Source organism: Nycticebus coucang, chromosome 3, assembly GCF_027406575.1.
Source record: "Nycticebus coucang isolate mNycCou1 chromosome 3, mNycCou1.pri, whole genome shotgun sequence".
Lineage (NCBI taxonomy): Eukaryota > Metazoa > Chordata > Mammalia > Primates > Lorisidae > Nycticebus > Nycticebus coucang.
Window position 1 is genome coordinate 83,157,869 of NC_069782.1, and position 26,827 is coordinate 83,184,695.

General features: G+C 39.6%; 1 protein-coding gene across 3 annotated transcripts; it reads right to left on the reverse strand.

Annotated features, from left to right (window-relative positions):
- Nucleotides 1-289: 289 nt before the first annotated feature.
- GHITM (growth hormone inducible transmembrane protein) lies at nucleotides 290-14,372 on the reverse strand. 3 transcript variants are annotated; one of them, XM_053585106.1, is made up of 9 exons: nucleotides 14,300-14,372; nucleotides 12,098-12,262; nucleotides 10,252-10,351; nucleotides 9,202-9,313; nucleotides 8,645-8,786; nucleotides 5,311-5,419; nucleotides 3,419-3,607; nucleotides 2,337-2,508; nucleotides 290-589 (listed from the first exon to the last, which is right to left on the reverse strand). In XM_053585106.1, exons 2-9 carry the CDS (start codon nucleotides 12,224-12,226, stop codon nucleotides 505-507), a joined length of 1,038 nt encoding a protein of 345 aa, XP_053441081.1. In that variant the 5' UTR covers nucleotides 12,227-12,262; nucleotides 14,300-14,372; the 3' UTR covers nucleotides 290-504. The 3 variants fall into 3 exon arrangements, with proteins under 3 accessions (XP_053441081.1, XP_053441079.1, XP_053441080.1); XM_053585104.1 differs by having other exon boundaries at nucleotides 14,208-14,330; XM_053585105.1 differs by lacking the exon at nucleotides 14,300-14,372 and adding an exon at nucleotides 13,895-14,090.
- Nucleotides 14,373-26,827: the final 12,455 nt, after the last annotated feature.

The following is a 26,827-nucleotide window of genomic DNA, read 5'->3' on the forward strand; positions in this document are numbered from 1 at the left end:
TCTCTCACTGGCTCATCACCAGTCACCCAAGTGCTAAGTCCTTGATAGTCAACAAATAGACTGCAGGTGACCGACCTTTTACTGCCCCGTGGTCCCTTTATCAAATCTCTACATCACTTATGACATCATTTAATTCTGCATCCAATAAAAATATGCAGGCAAACACAGGTTTGCTAACTTTTACTTAACCTAGTAAGTTTAAAAATTGACAAAATACTATATTCCCATAGGACAAACCTTAGTTTTTACATTCATTAAATATTTTAAAATTACTCAGACGTGAGAAGCATGTGTGCTTATTTGGATGAGAACGACTGACTTTATTCTCCAGAAGAAAAAGCAGACCTGAAGCATCACATTACTGGAACATTTTAAAACATGTTGATTATGTTCTTATCTTCTAAACTTCAACAAAAGCTGCTTGTACAAACTATTTAATGAATATCTGTCCTATCAAACAAGCAAGATATCTGATGTAGGAGAGAAGCCAGAAGTTGAGTCACTTCATTTCTTTCGGTTGCCTCCAGTTGCTAGCATAGTTGCAACTCGCATAAATATATTTAATGTATCCATGTAGATTGCCAGCATTCTAGAAAAAAGATTGTAAGCATTACATACAATTCTAATAATGATGATAAACTATTTTTTAACATAGGAAAGAGGAAAAATCAATTCTGATTATTTGTCCTAGCTATATGAAATAGAAATTTATAGTGTCTTTAACTGCCAACTAAGGAAGCCCTACATTAGAAAACAGTCAAGGTTTTTTTTTTAGCAGACTAATCTTTTAAATGTTAAAAGGCAGTTTAAAAAACCATTATTCTATTCTCTAACACTCTGAGTATAATATCTCGCAAAGAAAACTGGGTGACAGACAATGAAATAAAACCAAAGAAACACCTCTATTAAAAGTTGTTAGACAGAGTCTGGCATTTTTAAATATAATATACCAGCCTTCCCTACTTCCGCCCCTTCCCCCCAAACTGCTACAGATCTGTAAGCTTTACAGCAACATTTCTTCTAAGCCATTAGGTTTTATTTTTAGACAAAGAAAAACAAATTACTTTACAAAATGTGATAGACATCAGGAAGCTCAAGAAAATTGTTTAAATAAAATAACCTATTTTGGTAAATGCCAAAGAGAAGAGAAAAAGCACTATTTATGTAATATCTAATGGCAACTAAAACTATCTCCAAAACTGGAACCTATATACTGAAGAGTTTCCTATTCCTAGAAGTACGTATAATCCTAATACTTGAGAATTGGGAGGATTGCCTCAGCCTAAAAGTTTGGGCTATCTCTACCAAAAAAAAAAAAAAAAAAAAAAAATTAAAATTAGGGGAGTGTTGTGGTGCATGCTTGTAGTTCTAGCTACTTGGGAGGCTAAGACAGGAAGAGAGCTTGAGCCTAGAAGTCTGAGGTTGCAGTGAACTACGATGACACTACTATACTCTAGCCTGGGCAACAGAGTAAGATCTCTTGTAGGGGGGCAAAAAGGGAGACAACAAAGTAAGAAGTACAGTCTTTGCAGATGTAAGTAAGATATATTAGGGTGAGGTCATACTGGAGTAAGGTAGGCCCTTCATCCACTATGACTGGTAGCCCTCTTAAGAAAAGGAGAAGACAGCCTGGGCAATATAGCAAGATCCCATATCTAACCTCCTTCTGCCCCAAATCAGCAGGCATGGTGATATGTGCCTACAGTCCTAGCTACTTGGGACGCTGAGGCAGAAGGATTATTTGAGCACAGGAGTATAAGGCTGCTATGAATACGCCACTGCACTATGTGGGAGCAACAGAGTGTAACCCTATTTTTTTTTTTTTTTTTGTAGAGACAGAGTCTCACTGTACCACCCTCGGGTAGAGTGCCGTGGCATCACATGGCTCACAGCAACCTCTAATCTTGGGCTTACGCGATTCTCTTGCCTCAGCCTCCCAAGCAGCTGGGACTACAGGCGCCCGCCACAACCTATTTTTTTATATACTGTAAATACACGTACATAAAAAGAGAAGGAAGAGACACACAGGGAGAATGTCATGTGAAGACAGAGGCAGAGACAAGACTAATCCATCTACAAACCAAGGAATGCCAAGGATTTCCAGCAGTTACAAGAAACTAAGAGAAATATGCAATAGATTTTCCCTACCAAGGCTCTGATTTTGAACTTCTGGCCTCTAGAACAGACAGAGAACAAAGTTCTGATGTTTTAAGCAACCCAATTCGTAATATTTTGTTACAGTAGCCCTACAAAACTAAGTAACGGCTATAAAACAAAATAGATCGAACTAACATGAATGTCCTTATGTAACAGTAAGAATGTTAAAAATTACTTACGCATTGATGGGATCATAGTTTTGAACTCCATATGCTGGTGTTATTTCTGCCCGCTTGATTATTTTCTGGGTATCATACAGAAGGAACATGCTGAAAAGAACTAATCCACCATACATTGCCACTGAGTACAGAGTGGCACCAGCCACAGTGGTAGGTGGAAGAAACATAGATCCTGAAATAAAAACGGGGGAAAAAAAGGATTTTTTTTCCTTAAAAAAAAAAAAAAAAAAAGACTTTCCGGCCAGGCATGGGGGCTTATGCCTGTAATCCTAGCACTCTGGGAGGCTGAAATAGGAGGATTTCTTGAACTTAGGAGACCAGCTTGAGGAAGAGTGAGACTCCATGTCTATTCAAAATAGAAAAAAAACAGCCAGGCATTATGGTGGATGCCTACAGTCCCAGCTACTTAGGAAGCTGAGGCAGGAAGCACTTGAGCCCAGTAGATGAGGTTGCTGTGAGCTAGGCGGAGCTCACTGAACTCTAGCCCGGGCAACAGGTGAGATTCTGTCTCAAAAAACAAAAATTAAAAAACTTTACACTACATAAACAAAAATCTCTTTGGTATACTGTGCTGGTAAAAAGACATCTGTGTATCTATATTGGTTAATCTTAAGTTAGTTCAAAACCCATGATACCCATTCCTCCAAAGGGCCACATCCCCTCATTATAGGAAGACCTTTGAATCACAGGAAGACCTTTGAATCAGAGCAAGTTTCATGTTTTCCAGACCAACTTTCCCATTTTAGATGTATTTGATAAAACCAATAATAATGGTTGACCATGTTGCCAATAACATCACATTAATAAAATACATTCAAATTAGCATATAATTTTTTTTTTGCAGTTTTTGGCCGGGCTGGGTTTGAACCCACCACTTCCAGCATATGGGGCCGGTGCCCTACTACTTTGAGCCACAGGCGTTGCCCAGCATATAACTTTTAAAAAATGACTCAATATATCGCTTCTCGGCCTTTTGGCTAAGATCAAGTGTAAAAAATGACTCAGTAAATCAGGATACTTGAGTATTTCAGATTTTAGGATACCAAGAACCAAGAACCAACTGTCAAAGCACAGAAACTTACCCAATGAGGACACAAAGACAAGACCCAGGCCCACTCCCAGGGGTGCTCCCATGTTCAGAAACTTCTCACTGGGCGCACACATGGCCACAGTGGAGAGGCCTCCCACAATGCCAGCTGTATACCATGCGGCTCTGATGAGAAGAGGCCCTCCTAATATTGTCAGAGGAGCCACCACTGCACCCATCACACCTGGAGAAAGAGCAAGTGCTTGTTAAGTATTTACTAAATAGCAAGCTAAGGGAAAATGCCACTTGTAAAATGCACTAACATGTTATACCTTGTTTAACCAATATAATTATAAAAAGTTTTCCCTTTAGGCCAGGTGCAGTGGCCTAAATCCTACCACTCTGAGAGGCTGAGGTAGATAGACTCATGAATGCAGGAGTTGGGGACCAGCCTGAATGCAAGAGTGAGACCCTGACACAGCTACTTGGGAGGCTGAGGCAAGATCTCTCGAGGCCAAGAGTTTGAGGTTGCTCTGAGATATGACAATATGGCACTCTACCCAGGCTGATAGAGTGAGACTCTGTCTCAAAAAAGTTCTCCTTTTAGGTCATACTACCCCCCAAATTCTACAATCAAAATCTGGGCTACTCAAATTCTGTATCACAACGTTAATTAACACTATTTCTAGTCAAACAGTTACAACTCACAAGCACAAACATTAATCTATGTTTTTACTGTCAAATCCTATGCAGCTCACTATGTGGATCTTACCAAAAATTTTTTTTTTGAGACAGAGTTTTACTTTGTCACCCTTGGTAGAGTGGCCTGGCATCATAGCTCACAGCAACTTCAAACTCATGGGCTCAATGGATCATCTTGCCTCAGCCTCCCTAGTAGCTGGGATTATAGCGACAATGCCTGGCTAATTTTTTTTCTTTTTTTGAGATGTGGTCTTGCTCTTGCTCAGGCTGGTCTCCAACTCCTGAGCTCAGGCAATCCACCTGCCTCAGCCTCCCAGAGTGCTAGGATTACAGGTGTGAGCCACTGCACCCAGCCTTACCAGTTTTTACAACCAGTGTGTAAGAAGTGAGATAAAAAGGTTTAGAATAAATAACTCAAGGTCAAACCCTACTGCTGCCAGAAAGGAATAAAAGAAGTGAAAAAGGATATGATAATCTTGAAATGCAGGAACTTCTAGGACACTGCTGTTACTATGTGTAATAAGGAATGCTCTCATAGTAATTTTAGTTGTCAGTTATAAACTCTTAATAAAATTGATAACGTATCAATAATTTAATAAAGGTAGATGAAATTCCTTAATTAAAAATCTTAGATAAATCATTATTTCAGTGCTGAACAGAACAACTTACCCTATCCTTAAACAGTTCATCTCACAGAGTAGGCACACACTAGTTGTTCAATACTTGCATATCACTTTTGCAAGAGTCACATTTCTAGGTCAAATAATAAAGCATACTGTATCTCATGATGATGGGCAATTTAAAAATACTTTTTGTTAGAGAAAATATATTGGCTAAAATTTTCTATTACATATGACTTTTGTATAAGAATTCCCATCTGTTTTGCATTTGACAGCAAAATTTTTAGCCAACTTTTCTCTAACCTAAGAATTTTTAAAATTTTTCTAATGATATCAAATAAAAATTCTCAAGAGATGTGTATCACATCAGAAATAATCCTGGTACTGGACAGAATACACAAAAGGAAATCTCTGCACAGACTGTTAGAGGAGACAAGTTCAATATTTGGGATGTCTCTGGTCTTAGTGTTGAATCAACTTTTCAGAGCAAAGGTCTGGTAATAAGGCAACCAGTAATGACTGAAGAAAATGAGGTTTCATTAACCTATGTATAAACAATTACAACCAAAAGCCACCTAGAAGGGGTAGTATGAAAGGTTGTTTAACAATTTAAAATAGAACTTACCAGAATGCAGCATCCAAGCAAGATGCTTTGGACCTGGACTTTGGTCATATGATATTGACCGTACCAGCATTCCAGCTCCAATCATGGCAGCAAAGGTTGCACCAATTGTCTGAAAAGAAACGTTAAGAAAAATTGATCATTATCTAAAACAAAAGTACAAATTCACAAGTTTCAAGTACGATTAGTTACTTCTAATAAATCAGTTTTAAAAAGATGAAGGATATTAAACTGAATTCTGTTATTTTTTGGCACATTAGAGGTCTTGGGTTTATTCCAAAGTATTCATTAAGTTAGCAAGGGTGCCCCCTACTGCCATAGATGAGGTTTTGCAGACAGCTTCAAGTACATGACCTAAGCTTGGTCTGGCACTGTGATCTTTTAACAATTTTACTTCTGTTAGATACAGGTGAAAATAAAATTCTTTTAGAATCCCAGGATAACTACTCTTAATTAAAATTTACATTTTGGTATAGGATAAAACAGCACTTTAAAAATAAGTCATGACCTACTAGTTAGTATATAGTACACTGCTTTAAACTCCTTATTTCCTAAATGAAAACCTAAAAAATAAAAAATCATAGCACACGAAGAGATGAAAAATAAGTTTACATGTCTATCCTTCCAGGTTTATGGCTGACTTCCTCCTCATTCCTCTTCTTTACCTATCTTAGGCTTTCATTGTTATAACATTTAAATGTTCCTTGCATATGACAAGAATGTGTATAATGGAAGGATAGTGATGAGCAATCTTCAAGAAATTTAAGGCAGAGATTGTAACTTGGATAGAATCAGGCAGAAGATTATGTTTCGTCTGGCCAACTGTTAAGAAAAAATTGATTGTGATCAATGCTTTTAGTTGACAGGCTTTCTCTAGCTGTCAGTAATCCCCTGTATGACATGCCAGGCCTCTTTGCTCATCTGCACTTGCTCATCTGCATTATATGTCTGACGTATGGATATCAGACTGTTCAACCTGTTATGAAACTAATTCAACGAATCCACGACACAGTATTTTCAGGATATTTACAGAAATTATATTTTTTAATTTTAAGGTGCTTCATGATTCATGATCTAGTCTCACATTTTGCCTTTTATTTTTCTACACTCTACGTTCTTGATATACTGGACTGGTAGGGCTGTGAACATGCCTCAAAGTTTCATGCCTCCTTAACTCTGTCCATTAAGTCAAAGAACACTTTCTCCCTATCTGGTTGACTTATTAATTGTCATCTTGTCTTCAAAGCTTTTTCTAGTCGGTACCCTGGCTGCTCAGTAAGAGCCTGGTGCCTCCTTTGTTCTGAAAGCATGCGGGACAGACTTTAATATTACCTGCATATGTGTGTATGTCTGTCATCTCGAAAAGGCAATTATCTTTATCTCTGTAGCACCTGTCTTTGGTCTCCCAATTAGTTTAAGTATCTCTAACAGTGGAGGAAGGTGACTTTTGCCCACAGGGGCTTGAGGAGGTAGCCCAAGCATAAAACTTGCTTTTAGTCTTATTTTAGGGCCTCAAATTTTAGGTACAATTTAATCTTTCATAATATTATGTTTTATTACAAAAGTATTATTTTAAATTACTTACCCTGATCAAAACTGACATTCCTAGTGAGAATGCACCATACTTTTTCTGTGCCTTCACAAACCTCAGGGCTGGCTAGAAAATTCATGACAGCCATTGGACAAGCATGATCCTAAGACTACAAAAGTGTCCAAATGGCCATGCTACCATACACTGGTTCTCCCTTTGGAAAGTAAAATATAGTGGAAATATTATGGATTTGGGTTCTCTTTGTGCGAAATGGGTAAGTATTACATAAACCCTCCCATCTCTGCTTCCCTTCCACTTACACACTCATTGATCTAGGTCAGGCTCTCATCATCCCTCACTTCAAATCCTACAAAGGTAAACCTGCTTCACATCTTTTTCATGTTAGTTCATAAAACTCAAACAAAAATCACACTTTCATGCCCTGGTATCTTTGATGGCCTCTGACTGCTTAGGTACTCCCTTGGCCCGGCAATCAGACACTCTTGGCACTCCAGGCCTCAAACAACTGAATCTTATTCTAAAGGCATAGTTAAGTCACTTCTAAAATTAGGATTTCCTATCTCTTCTTTGCTCAACCTGTTTGGTAAAACTGGACTACTCTCCTGTTTTCTTCTAAAATAAAACTTGTTAGTTTTCAACAACTCTAAAGAAATAAACGTCTCCTTCATGGAACTTCCCTAATAGTCCAAAACAAACTTGCAAATAAACTTTGCACTTTTACCTCTTATTGCACATCCTGTATACTTACTCCACGTCATCTCTTCTACCATTTTAAAAGAAAATAGGGTCCACATCTGAAATCATACTGGTATTTACTAAAATAACAATTACTCAAGAAATATTTGATGAATATAAAATCTTGTATAAGGCCAAGAAGAGTAGGAATCATGGCAGCAATACTAGTCTAATTTTATTTTATTTTTTATTTTTATTTCAGTCACCCTGGGGTTGAAAGCTGTGACGTCACAGTTCACAACAACCTCAAACTCTTGGGCCCAAGTGATCCTCTTGCCTCAGCCTCCCAAGTAGATGGTACTACAGGCACCCGCCACAATGCCCAGCTATTTTTAGAGGTGGGGTCTCAACTCTGGCTCAGGCTGGACTCAAACCAGTGAGCTCAGGTAATCCACCTGCCTTGGCCTCCCAACAGTGCTGGGATTAGAGGCATGGGCCACCACACCCAGCCACAGTCTACTTGTAAGTAGCACAGAATGCTTAGGTATTTCCCTTTGGCCTCTAAGAATTTTGCATTTGCTTTACTTTTTAGTAAACTGTTACAAAATAGAGGTTGTCTGATAACTGCTGGTAGATAAGGAGGATATAAATTTAATTTCTAACTCCTTTGGTACTATTAGAATACAAATTTGGCAAAGAATGATAGCTGACTTATCTCAGAATGCATTTCCTAATTAGTCTCAGCTGCAGTGATATAGATTGAGTCTCCCTTATCTAAAATGCTTGGACCAGAAGTGTTTCAGATTTCAGGTTGTTTTTTAGATGTGAAATATTTGCATTATACTTAACCTGTTCAGTATCTCTAATCTGAAAATCAAAAACTCAAAATGCTCTAATGAGCATTTCCTTTGAGTGTTATGTTGGTGCTCAAAAAGTTGTGGATTTTGGAGCATTTTTCAGATTTTCAATTAGGGACACTCAACCTGTAATTCATACCTTTGAACAAAAACTTGTTCAACAGTAGTCTTTCCACTTCATACTTCTCCCTCCCAATATATTTCATCTAATTTTTGCTCTTTAAACAAAAAGATAACAAAACAGCTGACTTACCACCCAAGAGCCTCTCATCATGAAGTTCATGACAACAGGAGTTCTGCTTATTGCCACTGCAGACAAAGCTGTTAAACCAATACTTCCTGCTAAGTACATATAGGTAGAATGAATTCTATCCTTTACATACTGAGGCCAAATTCTGTAAGAAACACAACATGGTTAACTTACGAAATTATGGGTTTGCATTCTGGTTGAGTCATTCGCCAGATGAGTGACCATGGGATAAATCATTTTACTACTCTAAGTCTTATTTCCTTTATCATGGAAATAATTATGCATACTTTGGGTAATTGTAAAGATTAAATGACATAAAACTTATAAGCACTTGGCATATATAAAAAGTAAAATTTTCTCCTTGCTTAAACACATAATCTTGCTAGAAGATTTTTATTTAAGTTTGAACAGATGTATGTCAAGGAAACAAAAAGCAATTTTATTTTTATTCATGTATATACACAGATGAAGACTAGACACAAAACATTCCAAAAGTGAGTAAGATAAGGAAGAAAACTGACCCTTTGTTTTAAAGGCTGAAATTGGAACAATTTACTTACACAGCCTTTTCAATAGCTCCAATCTCATTAGACATTCCCAAGCCATAGTAGCATAATGCTCCAAGACCAACAACTGCCCCTCCAGCAACAAACCATCTTCCCATTTGATCAACTGCAAAACACAGGAGGAAATACAGGTTAATGCTGACATGTTTTGATTAAATTAATGTGCTGGTGGTAAGGTCTTCACAGTATTTAGGAGGGAAATCAAATCATATCCTGTTTCTTCACAATGGCCATAATTAGTGCCTATGGACAAAAAGAAACGATCTCGAAGTAAGGGACCAATAGAAATGGAAACCCTTGAAACAAAGATGTAATAAACAGTACAAAAAAGAAAGGACCATTGCTTAACCTTCCATTTCATCCATTCTGAGGTGGTAGCATATCTATCTGGACATGTGGAAATCCTTCTGTGATACAAAATCTTTTGTAAAGTTGGGATGTGTGCTTATGACATTCTTAAAGTAAAAAATGAGAAAGAAATGTCAACAGGCACACTGTGTCCAAAGTGGTATTAGCAAAGACGATCCTTTACACGGGGGTCAAAAAGAAAAAAAATCAAAGAATAAAAATGCTGTGTATGCAGCAGAATCAAGAAGAGGATCTGTTTTGGTCACTTATTTCTTAACATGAAACATACACAGATAGTAAACGCTTGAAAGAAGACTCCACATACTTCAAAAATTTCAAAAACCATCCCTTTCGAACTGGCATATTCTCTAATAATCCTTTTCTCTAAAAAAAAAAAAGCAAAATTTCCAGTAGAAGAAATGACTGGGAACCACTGAATTCAGTGCAAAGTACCAATCTTTTTTGGGTCCTTAGATCTGAGAGTAATAATTTAGCCTTTCTTCCCAGAAAATGCACAACAAACACACAAGATTGCATATACAGGGTGGACATAAACTTCGCGTGCAATTTAAAATAGTTTAACATAGTAAACTGCACACAAACTTTATGGACACCCTGTATTTTCAGAAGATTGTTCATGGACCTCTTAAAAAATATCCACAGACTCCAGGATAAAAGGCAAAGAATGCCACGTACTTTTAAATATTTTTTCCACTGATGGTTCCAATGCTGCCTCTTTGAGTTCTTGGCCAGTTTTCCCACGCCGGACCCCAATTCTTGTCTTAGTGGCATATTCCTGACATATATGCAAACAAAAACATATAACACCCACACCAAAACAGAATCTTAATAAAACGGAGTATCTCCTTACACTGCAAACCTCTAGTTAAAGAAACTTGGTACTTTCTATACATGTAAATTCACTAGAAAAGTTTGTTAGCCAACCTATAAAATTACCTGTGCTTCATCTTTGAAGTGATTCAGTAGTTCGATAAACTCTTAACTTCTTAAAGTTTCAGAATAACTGCTTCTTTTATAAACTATAGATTTTACCTCTATACCTAGAATTACTATACAGGATGTCGCAAAAGTCATCATAAATAGGAAAAAATTACCTCATATATTTTTATTATTTTAACATTTATACATTAACACTGAGAAATATTTTGTAAAATTTAGCAAATAAAGGAACATTTAACTATAATGTCCCATTTTCCCTATGTATGTTTATATAAAGTGACCTTTGAGACAACCTACATTTAAAACACTAAATACATGTCAAGATAAGAATCTATTAACATTTTAGGAATCAATTAACCTTTAAAAAAATGCATTCCATAAGCATAGCTACCTTTTGTAATCTGGGAAATGAGCTCAAGAAAAGTATCCTTCCTTAACGTGAAGCAAAAGGGAGGGATGACTATTACCTCTGTTTTGGCTCTTTTCAACACCGGGACCGTTAAGAGACAAAAAAGTATTTCCTTCCAGTTTTTGTACATTCTCATCTCACATTTCAAAACATATACTCCTTCTACTTTGAATGCTAGAGGAGAATCTTTTGTAAAAGAAAATGGGCTTCTCTCTAACCTGACAAATTTTATCATTCTCTAACCAAGAGTTGAAATATACTGGGCTAGAGCCTACTGTGAAATTTTTAAAATTAGCTGACATAATGTCTTTAGTAAATCTTGTTAATGAAGTTACTGGGTAATAAGCCCAGGTTCTTAAGCTTCTGACTACAGGCCCCACAATCTCTTTGTTCTAACCATATAATTCTCAATATCTCACAATGTATTCTAAATTTTCTTTCTTATTTTTATTTATTTTTATTTTTTTTTGAGAAAAGAGCCTCCAGCTCTCGCCCTGGGTAGAGTGCCGTGGCATGACAGCTCATAGCAACCTCCAAGCGAGTTTCCTGCCTCCGCCTCCCAAGTAGCTGGGACTATAGGCGCCCGCTACAACGCCCGGCTATTTTTTTGGTTGCATCCGTCATTGTTGTTTGGCGGCCCGGGCTGGATTTGAACCCACCAGCTCAGGTGTATGTGGCTGGCACCTTAGCTGGTTAAGCCACAGGCGCTGAGCCATACTCTACATTTTCTAAATGAAAAATTATAGGAGTTTTAAGGAAATGTTATAGGAATTCTTTTTCTCTTTTATATGTGATAAGGAGAGACTAGAATGGTATGAAACTAATGGGAGGCAGAGCATGGTGGCTCACACCTGTAATACCAGCACTTTAGGAGGCTGAGATGGAGGATCACTTGAGGCCAGGCAGTTGAGACCAGTCTGGCAACGCAGCAAGATCCCCTCTCTACAAAAAATAAGAAAAATTATTCAGGCACAGCGGTATGCGTCTGTAGTCCCAGTTACTTGAGAGGCAAAAGCAGGAGAATCACTGGAGACCAAGAGTTGAAAGATGTATTAAGTTCAACTCTGCCACTAATGCACTTCAGCCTGGGTGATGAGGGAGGAAGGGAGACAAGAAGGAAAAAGTCCTAGAGGCACAAAGAAAAAATTAAAAAGAAACTCAGATTATCTTTACCCTGCTGGGTGTTATGAACCACTGATTCTTTGTGATGGAATTCTTCACAACAGGGGAGGCCTTGGTGAAAGTTGGGTGGAAAACCCTGGAAGGTAGTGTCCGGAGACACACAAGCCTTGCCGCCAGCATGATGGTACACCAGGTTTACCAAGCAGATCTGAAATGCTAGTTAGAGACAGGGGGAAAAAAACCAAACAACACAAAAACAAACCATTAACCAATTAAGAAGATACAGAAGAGCCAGAGACAAGAAGGGAGAAATTATTTTTTAGTAGAAATGATGGAATAAAATGTTTTAATTTTCAATAATGAATCCTCTACTTGCTCTAATTCAAGAAACCCATCCCACAGAACTTGATTTGGGATGAAGCACCAAATGAAACTTAAGTCCTAGTTTGATCAACAACAGGGTACATAACTCTGCCAAAGATACAAATATTAATAATTGAACATTATACAGGGTCTGTGATGGCTTTTACAAATGCAGTTTTGGCTTAGCACATTGGTGACCCGTCACGCATTATCTGGTAACATGGATAGTTTCCGTGTAAAACTGCTGGTCAACAAAGTGTTAAGATGTTAGAGATGCTAAGTGATTCTGTATTAATAGCAGCTAAGAGATGAGGCCGGGAGAAAAAATAAAATAGGCTGAATTTGGAACAACTGGGAATTGAGACTGGGAGAAATGAATCAGGGAAAAGGTGCTGTGTTAACACACTGTTGACTGGCAATTTAACACAGAAACTACATTACCAAGTAACTCATGACTGTCAGCTGTGTAAGATTTGCACCAGCATTCAAGGAGAAAAGTTAAATTCAAATTTCAGCTAATCATACTTCCCTTCAAGATATGCAAATATTCTAAATTAACCTATGTCTCTATTGTTACCTACATAAAGAACATTCAATCTTTCAAAGTAAACTCAGTTACCAATCAGGTTTCCTTCATATTAGGCTCCTTCAACGATGTCCTCAAAAAACAAACAAACAAAACCAAACATGCTGAATATTGGATTCTCTTAACTCCGGAGCAGATTATACTAGAGGGTGGTCAACCACAAGTTAGCCGAATGTCTTTCTATAATGTGAAGATGACTGTCAGGTGAGAATGAGATGACAAGCATAAGCCAACTTGGGCTACCAGCGCATCTCTACCAATGACTTGTAGTGAATATTCATTCAGGAAAGTAACTCTCCTTTTCTCCATCTGCAACATAAGAGAACTGGACTGAAACGGTGCTCAGACTACAGTGTTGACCCTTGAGTTACCTGCTTTGAAACTGCCTAGATGCATCTTTAGTAGACTCCTGAGTTATACTTTGCTACTTGTAGAAAGGGGACCAAGAATACGTGTTTTAACTAGCAACGCTTAAAAGCTAAGAACTCTTGCTTTAAAATAGTTAAGTGTCCTTCCTGCTCTGCTACTTAAGGAAATACAATACTGAACACCTGTCCATTGTGGCACTTTCATGCCACTGTATCTCAACTATAGCTGTCCTATCTTCTTCCTCAGCCCAGAAGAGCCATAGAGACTCAGGTTAGAATGGCCTCCATGTCGCTTAGCAGCCTAAGGTGGGAATCCTGCTTCTGCCTCATTAGAAGTGACCTTGTGCAGGTATTGGACCTCTGAGACTCAGGTACCTTCGCTATGAAATAGACAAACAATTACAGTCCCTTACGTAAGGGCTTACGCTTCAGGGGGCATTGACGAACTCTGGCGTCTCGTCCCCACAGGAAGCTCACCCAACCCACTAGACTCAGATGAGAACAGCAAGCCATGTCCATGCCAACGCGCACCTCTCCAACTTCCCCCGCCCCTGTCTCGGGTGCTCCTTTATCCGCTAGGGCAGCGGCCCCGCTATGAGCATGATTCAGCACCTCGCTGCCCAGAAAGATGCCGCAGAGGGCGAGCCCTTGCCCGCTGGTCCCAGAGCCGGGGCCACCGCCCCTTTCACCCGGTCACCCACAGGACCGCGACCCCGACGTGCAGTCCGGCCGTGACGCAGCTAGCGGCAGCGCCGCCTTCAGCCCTCCCCAGCGGCACCACGACGCCCATTCCCGTCAGGAATACCGGGAATCCCGGCCGCCTGCTGGCCGGGAGAAACGGTACTTCAGTCCCCAGTCACCTCCACCACGCTGTTCCCCTTCCGGGAGGGCGAAACACGCATGCCCCCACCCCCTGGCCTCCCGCCTGCTCCTTACTGCTTCTGCGCGCGCAGTCTTTCCTGCTCAGTACGTGACATAACATCCGGAAGGCGGTAAATAGTATAACCAGCCAATCATGAGAAGGCCTGTGACGGAAGGACGGGCACAGTGGGGAGGAGGGGATCCGGGTTGATGGGGAGGGGCTAGTTGGGGATTGTTTTTGGAAACGTCACAGTTAGCGTCTGTCTTGGGTGTGGGCAACGAAGTCGTCTCGGCCATCTTGATTTCGGGCAACAGAGCTCTCTTTTGCTTTTGTCTCATTCTTTTCACTCGTAGCAGGCAAAGAATTATTAAGAAATTGAAAGGAAGTCGTGTTAAGAGTTACAAGTTATTCCGTCGTCCTGCTTCTTTCCTATTGCCCCCTCCTAATTTATCGGGAGATAAATAATTATGTGATACGTGGCTGTTTTTTACTGGAAATAATTTGGTTTCTTGGGTCTGACAACAAAGGTTATTTAGATTGTGAAATCCTACAAAGGTTTCTTTTCTAGATTTTTTTTTTTCCATTTCATTACCTCGTGACCTTGTCACAGCACACTTTCAAGCTTTGCTCTATATGCATTCAGTACTGCTGATAGTGGACTCTGCCTTTCAGCCTGTTCCAAGAACTTTTAAGCTGTTTCAGTTGCACATAATTTGTTCTTTGAAAAGCCATTTCTCGTTCAGATAAGCGAGTTTTTCCTCTTTATCTCTCTGTTTCCTTTTCAGTATTTACTGATGCATGGCTTAACTTTGTACCAAGCACCATACTGGGCATATACACAAATGAACCAAAACGCATGCTACCACTGCTTTGGCCAAAGTCCTTCCCATTGTAGCTCGCTCTCTTGTGGTGACAGAAAATAGAAAAATGTGTTAGATGGTATTAAGTACTATAGAGAAAAAGCAGGGAAAAGCCCTAGAGGGGTGCTGTTTTAGATAAGGTGATTAACACGTGAAATTCATGAACCTTTATTATCTCCTAAGCAATCATTAATTGTGATTTATGATTCTTTCCTAGCCACATAAATATAGACAAACATAATGATTTACCTTCTATGTGGGTAATAAAACAGTTTGGTAGCAACAGGAGTTCTTATCTCTTTACTTTGAAAATGGCAGAAAAACATGAGAGAAATTTGTCACTTATGATATTGAACAAATCGAGCATGATCAATTTAATCTTACTTTAGATCTCTGCCCAATTTGGTTAGCTGTCAAATAGGTTTTCTATTAAGCTCCTTCAGTGATAGGGTTTTCTTTTTTTCCTAGAGTATCTGTTATCAGCAAAGAGAAGGCATTTGCAACACAGTACCTGAATAAACAAAATCTGAAGGAATGACTCAAGATTCCTTTAGGATTCCTATTAATTGAAGCTTATTTTCTTGTATTGGAAGAAACATTTCTGATTTTATATTTTCCTATCCCAAATAAGAGGCTTATATTGTTTTCACAGGTGTCAAATTTTGAAGGAGGGGAGGAACCTCTGGGTCACATCATAGGGAAGAAATATTCTTGTGGCAGTGTTGGGTGGGGAGACCAATTAGGAATTTACTGCAATTGTTTAAGCCAAAGATGATGAAGGCTGGAATTAAGACAGTAACTAGAAAGACACAGAGAGGGAGTTTATGACAGATATATTGCTGAGGAATTTACAGGATTTAATGACTGATTGAATGTAGCTTATAAGAATGAGGGAAGCACCATGAGTATCCCTGTTCTGAATTTGAGTGGATAATTATACCATTAATTTGGAGTTAGGATACAGATAAATAAAGAGATACAGATTGGGGGAAGTAGCTAGGTAAAGCTTAGTTTGAAGCGTTAAGTTTTAAGTTCTGTGCTTCAAATTTCTTGTGCTTAGGGGAGAGGAAAGAAAAAGCCAGCACAATGGTGTGCGCCTGTAGTTCCAGTTACAGAAGAGGCTGCCTGGGAATTCAAGGCCAGTTTGGGTAGTCTTAGAGAGACTCTGTCACTAAAATAAATAAGTAAATAAATAAATAAGAAAACACAAGATTCATGAATCCCAATACTGTATCTCTACACCATGATTTTTATTACAGGCTTGCTGACTGGTGCCTCATTCTCCACCTGCTGGCTACATGGGAAGTGCTAAAAATGTGAGCCAAAGACAGAAGAGAAAACATTTACTTTTCTTTCTTTCTTCCTTTATCATACTTGGTAGAATGCTGTGGCATTATAGCTCATAGCAACCTCCAGCTCTTGAGCTCAAGTGATTCTCTTGCCTCAGCCTCCCAAGTAGCTGGGACTATAGGCACCCACCACAATGCCCAGCTATTTTTTTTTTTTTTTTTTTTTTTAGAGACAGGGTTTTGCTTTTGCTCAGGCTGGTCTCCAACTTGTGAGCTCAGGGCAATCCATCCGTCTTGGCCTCTCAGAGTGCTAGGATTACAGGGTGAGCCACTGCACCTGACCAAAACATTTACTTTTAGTTAAGATAAACACTCTTGCCCTGCCTCACCAGACTTTTCCATCAAGATATGTGGTGTAGGTGAAAGAGAGTTAGGAAATTTATGAGGGCTTTAACCTCTGCCCTCCTTGATGGGGTCTCCCAACAAAGGGAAGGTGCTACTTCCTGAAGGATGGGGATATTTCTCAATAGAGGGACAGACTGGCACCAGTTTCTCGTGGGGTTTGCTAGGTGACACAAAATATAGCAGCTAGGAAGGGGAAAGATCTTCCGCCACTTTGGCCTTATTTTCTCTTGGAATCCCTGAGGCCTAGATAAACTCAAGATGTACTTGAGAGCACGCACCTGCTTATTTGCACCCTTCTACAAGTGAGAGTGGCACTAGATGTATCACTCAAGATGGCTAGATGGACCATGGACCAATGGACCAATGGACCATTTATTGTGCCACGTGACAGAGCCAGCATCTGACTTTGCTTGGGTGAGAGACCAAAAAGTTCCAATCTCAAGTTAAATCCTGTCAGCCATGGAAAGAAAATGAAACTGTGGCTGAGAAGGGCGCTGCTGCCTCTGGATCCTGCTGAGGGCAGCCCCTGTGTGAGAACGCACTGACCAGAGGGCAGAGTAGAGGAGCAGAGAGCAGGCCACGCCCGTTCCCTCCTGTTTAAGCTAAGTGTTTCTAATCCAAGTGGGGCTCAGGATAGGAGAAAGGGTGACTGATAGTGATAAATCCTGAATCTGACTGACAAATTCTCAAGACTTTACTGAACTTGCCAGAATAAATTAAAATAGGCTGTCTGCTCTAAGCTGACTGTGGTCTCAAAGGCAACTCTGATGGCAGAAAATGAAGAAAAATGTAGTTCAAGTTTGCAGTCACTCAACTGGAAAAATTTCCATATATACGCCTCATCTATGTGCAACCAAATCGGCCAAAGGGCAAGGTCACCAATAAGGTACTATCTGTGTGGAGGGATGGATATAGGAGGAATCGTGAGAATGATCTCATCCTTCCTAGTCAGGTTACCAAAAGGAAATCAAGACTTAGAAATGATAATAGCTTTTTTAAGAGGACATAGCAAGGTAAATGGCAGATCTGGGTTTAGTACATACTTTCTTACTGGAGCTAAGAAGTTCTTGAGGGATGAAAAAAATATTTTTATTTATATATCCAATGCATAGATATGCATATAGTAGATGTGCCAGTATGTTTGTGGCATTAAAGTTTTCTGGGGGAGGGTAAAAAAGAAAAATATATAAAATGGATCTTTAGGGAAGCAGTCATAAGAAAAAAGGCTGAGAAACACTGGTCTAGACTGTAGGACTTTTGTGACTCATGGTGATTTACTCTGATGGCAGCCTCAGTAGAAAGGCTTTTGGTTGCATTGTTCTATAATCAGTTAATTCTTTTTTTTGAGACAGAGTCTCACTATGTTGCCCTTGGTAGGGTACCATGGCATCACAGATCACAGCAACCTTAAACACTTGGGCTTAAGCGATTCTCTTACCTTAGCCTCCCAAGTAGCTGGACTACAGGCACCCGCCACAACACCTGGCTATTTTTTTTATTATTATTAAATCATAGCTGTGTACATTAATGCGATCATGGGGCACCATACACTGGTTTTGTAAATAGTTTGACACATTTTCATCACACATGTTAACATAGACTTCCTGGCATTTTCTTAGTTATTGTGTTAAGACATTTATATTCTACATTTACTAAGTTTTACATGTACTCTTGTAAGATGCACCACAGATGTAATCCCACCAATTACCCTCCCTCTGCCCATCCTCCCCCCTCCCTCCCTCCCTCTCCCCCTTTCTCACATTCTTAGGTTATAACTGGGTTATAGCTTTCATATGAAAGCCATAAATTAGTTTCATAGTAGGGTTGAGGACATTGGATACTTTTTCTTCCATTCTTGAGATACTTTACTAAGAAGAATATGTTCCAGCTCCATCCATGTAAACATGAAAGAGGTAAAGTCTCCATCTTTCGTTAAGGATGCATAATATTCCATGGTATACATATACTACAATTTATTAATTCATTCGTGGATCGATGGGCACTTGGGCTTTTTCCATGACTTAGCAATTATGAATTGGGCTGCAATAAACATTCTGATACAAATATATTTGTTATATGTGATTTTTGGTCTTCTGGGTATACGCCTAGTAGAGGAATTATAGGATTGAATAGCAGATCTATTTTTAGATCTCTAAGTGTTCTCCATACATCTTTCCAAAAGGAATGTATTAATTTGCATTCCCACCAACAGTGTAGAAGTGATCCCTTTTCTCCACATCCACGCCAACATCTCTGGTCTTGGGATTTTGTGATTTGGGCTAATATTACTGGAGTTAGATGGTATCTCAAGGTAGTTTTGATTTGCATTTCTCTGATGATTAAAAATGATGAACATTTTTCCATATGTCTGTAGGCCGCGTGCCTGTCTTCTTCAGAGAAGTTTCTTGTCAAGTCCCTTGCCCAGCCTGCGATGGGATCACTTGTTCTTTTCTTGCTTATATGTTTGAGTTCTCTGTGGATTCTGTTATTAAACCTTTGTCGGAGACATAACCTGCAAATATCTTCTCCCATTCTGAGGGGTGTCTGCTTGCTTTATTTACTGTGTTCTTGGCTGTGCAGAAGCTTTTTAGTTTGATCAGGTCCCAGTAGTATATTTTTGAAACTGGTTCAATTGGCCGGTGGGGTGGGGGTCCTCCTCATGAAATACTCACCCAGAGTGATTTCTTCAAGGGGTTCTCCTGCACTCTCTTCTAGTATTTTTATAGTCTCATGTCTTAAGTTTAAATCTTTAATCCAGTGAGAGTCTATCTTAGTTAATGGTGAAAGGTGTGGGTCCAGTTTCAGTCTTCTACAGTTCACCCAGCACCGTTTGTTAAATAGGGAATCTTTTCCCCACGGAATGTTTTTAATTGGCTTGTCAAAGATCAAATAATGGAAAGTAGCTGGATTCAGCTTTTGGTTCTCTATTCTGTTCCAGATATCTACTTCTCTGTTTTTGTGCCAGTATCATGCTGTTTTGATCACTATCGATTTATAGTATAGTCTGAGGTCAGGTAGCGTTATTCCTCCTGCTTTGTTTTTATTTCTGAGTAATGTCTTGGCTATTCGAGTTTTTTTTCTGATTTCATATAAAACCAAGTATTATTTTTTCAAGATCTTTAAAGTATGACAGTGGAGCTTTAATAGGGATTGCATAAAATTGTATATTGCTTTGGGTAGTATGGACATTTTAACAATGTTGATTCTTCCCAGCCATGAGCATGGTATGTTTTTCCATTTGTTAACATTTTCAGCTATTTCTTTTCTTAGAGTTTCATAGTTCTCTTTATAGAGATCTTTCACGTCCTTTGTTAGATAAAGTTCCAAATATTTCATCTTCTTTGGCACTACTGTGAATGGGATAGAGTCCTTAACTGTTTTTTCAGCTTGACTATTGTTGATATATATATGAAGGCTACTGATTTACAATCATATCATCTGTGAAGAGCGAAAGTTTGATCTCTTCTGACCCTATATGGTCACCCTTGATTGCCTTTTCTTCCCTAATTGCCATGGTTAAAACTTCCATTACAATGATAAAGAGCAGTGGAGACAATGGGCAGCCTTGTCTGGTTCCTCATCTATGTGGAAATGATCTCAATTTAACTCCATTCAATACGATATTGGCTGAGGGTTTGCTGTAAATGGCCTCTATTAGTTTAAGAAATGTCCCTTCTATACCAATTTTCTTAAGTGTTCTGATCATGAAGGGATTCTGGGTATTATCAAAAGCTTTTTCTGCATTGATTGAAAGAATCATATGGTCCTTATTTTTTAGTTTGTTTATGTGTTGAATTACATTTATAGATTTATGTATATTGAACCAGCCTTGAGACCCTGGGATAAATCCTACTTGGTCATGGTGTATAATTTTCTTGATGTGTTGTTTGATTCTGTTTGTTAGGATCTTACTGAGTATTTTAGCATCAATATTCATTAGTGATATTGGTCTATAATTTTCTTTTCTTTTTGGGTCTTTTCCTGGTTTGGGGATCAGGTGATGTTTGCTTCATAGAATGTGTTGGGTGATATTCCTTCTTTTTCTATATTTTGGAAGAGGTTTAGTAATATAGGTACTAGTTCTTCTTTAAAGGTTTGGTAGAATTCTGATGTAAAGCCATCTGGTCCTGGGCTTTTCTTTTTGGGGAGATTTTGTATAGTTGATGCTATTTCAGAACTTGATGTAGGCCTGTTCAACATTTCCACTTCATTCTGGCTAAGACTTGGTAGGTGGTGTACTTCCAGGTATTGGTCGGTTTCTTTTAGATTTTCATATTTCTGAGAGTAGAGTTCCTTGTAGTATTCATTAAGGATTTTTTGCATTTCTGAGGGGTCTGTTGTTATTCAATTGTTACCATTTCTGATTGATGAAATTAGAGATTTTACTCTTTTTTTCCTGGTTAGGTTGGCCAAAGGTTTATGGATTTTATTGATCTTTTTAAGAAACCACCTGTTGGATTTATTGATCTGTTGTCTAATTCTTTTGTGTTCAATTTCATTTAATTCTGCTCTGATTTTGGTTATTTCTTTTCTTCTGCTGGGTTTGGGCTTGGAGTGTTCTTCCTTCTCCTATTGCTTGAGATTTCCCATTAAGTTATTAACTTCCACTCTTTCTGTTTTCTTGAGGAAGGCTTGCAGTGCTATAAATTTCCCTCTTAGGATTGCCTTTGCAGTATCCCAGAGGTTCTGATAATTCGTGTCTTGATTGTTGTTTTGTTCCCAATATTTGGTGATTTCCTTCTTAATCTCATCTATAACCCATCTATTCTTCACCATACGGTTGTTCAGCTTCCATGTTTTTGTATGGGTATGCAGATTCCTGTTGTTATTGAGTTCAACTTTTATTCCATGATGGTCTGAGAAGATGCAAGGAATAATTTTTTTTTTACTTTGCTGAGGTTAGATTTGTGGCCTAGGATGTGGTCTATTTTGGAGTATGTTCCGTGGGCTGATAAGAAGAATGTGTATTCAGTTTTGTTGGGATGAAGTGTCCTGTAGATGTCTGTTAAGTCCAGATGTTGAATGGTTAAGTTTAAATCTAAAATTTCTTTGCTTAGCTTCTTTGTGGAGGATCTATCCAGCACTGCTAAAGGGGTGTTAAAATCTCCTACTACTATGGAACTGGAAGAAATCAAGTTGCTCGTGTGTGTTAGAGTTTCTCTTATAAATTGATGTGCGTTCTGGTTTGGTGCATAGATATTAATAATTGAAATCTCATCATATTGAGTATTACCTTTAACAAATATGAAGTGTCCATCCTTATCCTTAATTATTTTGGTTGGTTTAAAGCCTATTGCATCTGTGAATAGAATTGCAATGCCTACTTTTTTCTGCTTTCTGTTTGCCTGGAATATACATGATCATCCCTTCACCTTGTGTCTGTATTTGTCTTTTAATGTAAGATGTGATTCTTGTATGCATCAGATATCTAGCTTGAATTTTTGTATCCAGTCAGCCAACCTGTGCCTCTTTAGAGGAAAATTTAAACTATTCACATTAATTGAGAATATTGATAAGCCTTTCGAGAGTCCAGTGGACATTTTTAATCCTTTTGCGACTGTGGAAGTTAGAATTTGATCAAAATTTTCTGGGTGGGTTTACTTTTGTGGTGGAGGATTACGCTGGTCTTTATGGAGGATAGGTCTGAGAATATCCTGGAGAGCTGGTTTAGTTATGGCAAATTTCTTCAACATGTGAATGTCATTGAAGTATTTAATTTCTTCGTCATAAATGAAACTCAGTTTAGCTGGGTACAGGATCCTGGGTTGAAAGTTATCTTATTTTAGGAGATTAAAAGATGATGACTATCCTCTTCTAGCTTGAAAGGTTTCTGCAGAGAGATCTGCAGTTATTGTAATATTCTTGCCCTTGTAGGTGATAGTTTTCCTTTCATCTGCTGCTTTCAGAATTTTTTCCTTCATATTAACTTTAGTGAAATTGATTATGGTGTGTCTGGGGGATGTCTTATTTGGGTTGAGTTGTGCTAGAGTTCTGAAACTGTCTGCTATTTTAATTTCAGAATCTCTTGGCATGTCTGGAAAGTTCTCCTTCATTATCTCATGGAGAAGAGACTCTGTGCCTTGTGAAGCCACTTCATCTCTTTCGAGGATCCCTATAAGCCGAATATTGGTTTTATTTGAATTATCCCAGCGCTCTCTGAGAGTGTGATCTGTTTCTGCCCTCCATTTCTCTTCCTCTTCGAGAGTTTAGTAGCATTCGAAAGCTTTGTCTTCAATGTCAGAAATCCTTTCTTCTGCTTGCTCCATTCTGTTACTGAGGGATTCTACTGTGTTTCTCAGATCTTTGAGGGCTGCAACTTCTTGTCTCAATGTGTCAACATCTTTGGTCATTTGGCCTTTGAATTTGTTGAATTCTTGAGATATCTTTTGGGTTACTGTTTGGAATTCTAATTCGATCTTGTTTGCTATCTAGATTCTGAATTTGATTTCTGACATCTCAGCTATTTGTTTGTGCATGGGATCTTGTGCTGTGTCTGCCCCAGTGATCCTTGGGGGAGCTGATCTACTCTTATTATTCATATTGCCAGAGTTTTTCTGTTGATTTTGCCTCATGATTGTTTTTCGCCATTGCCTCAGGCCATTCTCAGAGTTGGGGAGGTGTCTCTCCAAGATCAGACCCCAGCAAGATCAGTCTATTGTTCCTGGATCTTTGTAGGGAGTGACCTTGTGTAGTTCCTCTTGGGCTGTCCCACCCGGGGAGTTCTGGTTGTGGAAGCAGCTCTGGAGTGTGACACACCTGGATACAGCAACAGGGTGGGAGGTGGTGTGCACGGTTCTGGGAGTGGCTGGCGCCCGGTGACTTTGGCACAGAAAGCCCAAGGCTCTAGCAGTCTCTGGCCAGGAGAAGGGCTCTGCGCAGAGGGAGGGAGGGCTCTGGAGGTCACGTGGCTACCAGAGTCCCTGGCCAGATGAGTGGGCTGGTGTGGAGGCAGGGAGGGTACAGGAGGGAGGAGCAGCATTGTGCGGCTCCCGCAGTTCCTGTTCAGGGCATGAGGAGGCCCAGCGGGTGTGGGTTGCGGGTCGAGGGTCGTGGCACAACTCTTATGGAAGTCCAGGCAGTGCCAAGCCCAGGAGTTTGAGGTTTCTATGAGCTGTGACACCACAGCACTCTACCCAGGGTAACAGCCCAAGGCTCCAGGTTGCCAAAACTGGTCTTACTCTGCTTCTGAAGGCTGTATGGCAGCTCAGTCCCTGCCTTTAGGCTGCTCAGTCACTAGGTTACTAGCTCCCACCTGATCCTTGCTCTGCGACCCTGAGGGTGGAGCTTGCCAGGGCAGTTATCTCACAATGGCTTCCTGCGGCCCACAACTGTACACTATTAGCTCTGTCTGGCTCAGTGGCTCAGTCTGGTGCCCTAGACAATGCCCAAAGTTCTCTGCACTCTTGTTCAAGCTCTCTCCAAGGCAGTTTAACTGAGTACCAAATCCAAACACACGGAAACAGTTCACCGGTAAGGCCTTTCCGGTTTGCAGTCTCACTGCTGCTTGTACTTACAGCTGCCGGTGGGATTAGGTTGATTGAACACATGTAACCACTTGCCAGTTTTCCACTGTTTTTGTCCTCCTCTTGGGGTCCAGAAGTCCCTTGCTGACTCCCTGTATCCTCAAAGGGATGAGTATAGGCAGATCCCACCACTCAGAGATGCCTGGAGTCTTATCTCCCCAGACTCACTGTGCCCTGTTGCAGAGAAGTGGTTACTTGGCCACCATCTTGGATTGTTCCCCTTGGCCTTACTTCTGTCTCCCAGATCTCAAGCTTCCTTTACAGCCAGTCTTCATTCAGGACAATGTAGGGACCAAATTGTTTTCTTTATTGATCCTGATTTGTATCCTTTTGATGTAATAAATTGTATTTATGAGTTTAACAACTTCCATCTTGTAAGTTTGTCTAGTGAGTCCTTCCAGTGAATCATCAAATCTAGAGTTTGTCTTGTGCACCGCTGATAAAATGAGACATTGTGTTAACCTGATTGTTGAGAAAGTTCTCTGTAGTGGATACCCTCTGGTACATATTCATTGGAACACAAATAGGTCCATTTTCTCAGCCAGTTCTGGTAAGTCCATCTAATACAATACTTTCTGATCTTTTTTTTCCTCACTGCACACTTGAGCCTATAGTTAAACTTCCACATCACACTTAAATTATGTTGATCAAAGAAGATTTAAAAAAAAGAAAATACTGACCATGCTTTGAACTTCTTTTGAAAATAATTCAATTAATGATCTTTAAAATTTTTCACAGCACACTTAAGAGCCTCTCATGGCACACAGGCTGAAAATCACTGATCTAATACCTCTCTCTTGATGACCTTAATACTGCACTTGTTTTCCCAAATATTGACCATGGGGCGAACCTATTAGCTTAGATCTGTATATTAGTCCATATCTCTTTTCATGCAAATTGAATTTCTAAATGTTCCCTTTTTCTAAGCTCCACCAGCTGGGAATATATCTTTTCATCACTGCCTTTCAAGGCTATCCCTGGGTTAGGACTGTAATATAGCCCTGGCTGCACATTAGGCCTGCTATTCCTCTCCTAGGTTAAGTGGTCACAGGAAATGTTCCATGACCATAGATTTGGCTTGAGCAGAAGGTGGTGAAGCAATAACAACATGTACACAAGAGTCCGAAGTATTTCCTCATGTAGTTACTTGTGCCCTCAGAACCTGCTAGAGCCTGTTTCTATAAATTCAATTTCCATTAACAAAAGAATAATGCTGAGAATAGCCAATCTTATGGTTTGGAGAACTAGGTAACACCCACTTTATGATCCTGGGTCCTATAGTCCCTTGGCCATCACTTATGACCTCTGTTGCCTTAACCAATAGATGCCACATTTTTCTTTAGCAACTTGAAGTCATAATTTTCTGTTTATGCCTTTCTCTGGAGTGACATTTTATCCCTTGACACTACCAGTAACAATTTGAATAATTGTGATGGCACCACATGTCTGGAAAAGAAATGATTTGTGCCTTTATCAAATATGTGAGTAACTTCATAATCTTGTTTTAAAGGTCTCTCTCCTGGGTACCACCTATTGTGTTATTAATAGCATCTGGTAGGAAACAGATGCCTCATCAAAAAAATACAATTGAAGAGCCTAACAAAGTCACTATTGACAGATGTGTGTGCTGGGATAACAGAAACAAGGGACAGTAAGGCACCTTGGAATTAGTAATAGTAGGAAGCTGTTACCATGTCGGGCCTGGAGGGACAAGAGAGGGAATGTTAGTGGATCCTGGCAAGGATTACAGATGTAGGAGAGGGATCACCAAACAAGTGCCAGGGCCACCATTAAACTATGGCTGGTAGGATGGGAGCCGAGGGGATAAATATCCAAAGCCCTGATCACTTGCTTTGCCTTCCATGGCTGAACTTCTCTAAGCCAGAAGGAGCTGAGGCAATGCAGTCTCTAGACGTTAGTGTTCCAAGGTCCAAGGTAGGTGGGGAAGCAGATCTCAAGTTTCTCATTGCTATTGACTAAATTGTATCCCTCTGCCCCAAATTCATATGATGAAGCCCTAATCTTTAATGTGACTGAATTCTGATATGGAGCATCCAAGGATGAAAATTTTTTCTTTTTTGCAGTTTTGGCTGGGGCCAGGTTTGAACCCACCACTCCAGGTATATGGAGCCCACGCCCTACTCCTTGAGCCACAGGCGCTGCCCCCAAGGATGAAATTAAGGTTAAAGGAAGTCATTGGAATGTGGCCTGATTCAATAGAACCTGTGTCCACATCAGAAGAAGACGGGAAGCCAGAGACCTTTCTCTCTGCTGTGTAAACACACAGTGAGAAGTTGACCTTGTACAAGTCAAGAAGCGAGTCCCCACCAGAAAGCAACCTGACTGGGACCTTGATCTTGGACATCTAGAATCCAGAACTGTGAGAAAATAAATTTCTGTTGTTTACATCATCCATTCTATGGTATTTTCTTACAGTAGCCTGTGTAGACTAATTATCATCTATTTAGATGAAGATTGTAATACATGTCTCATGGGGTTCCTATGATGATTACATAAAGTAACAT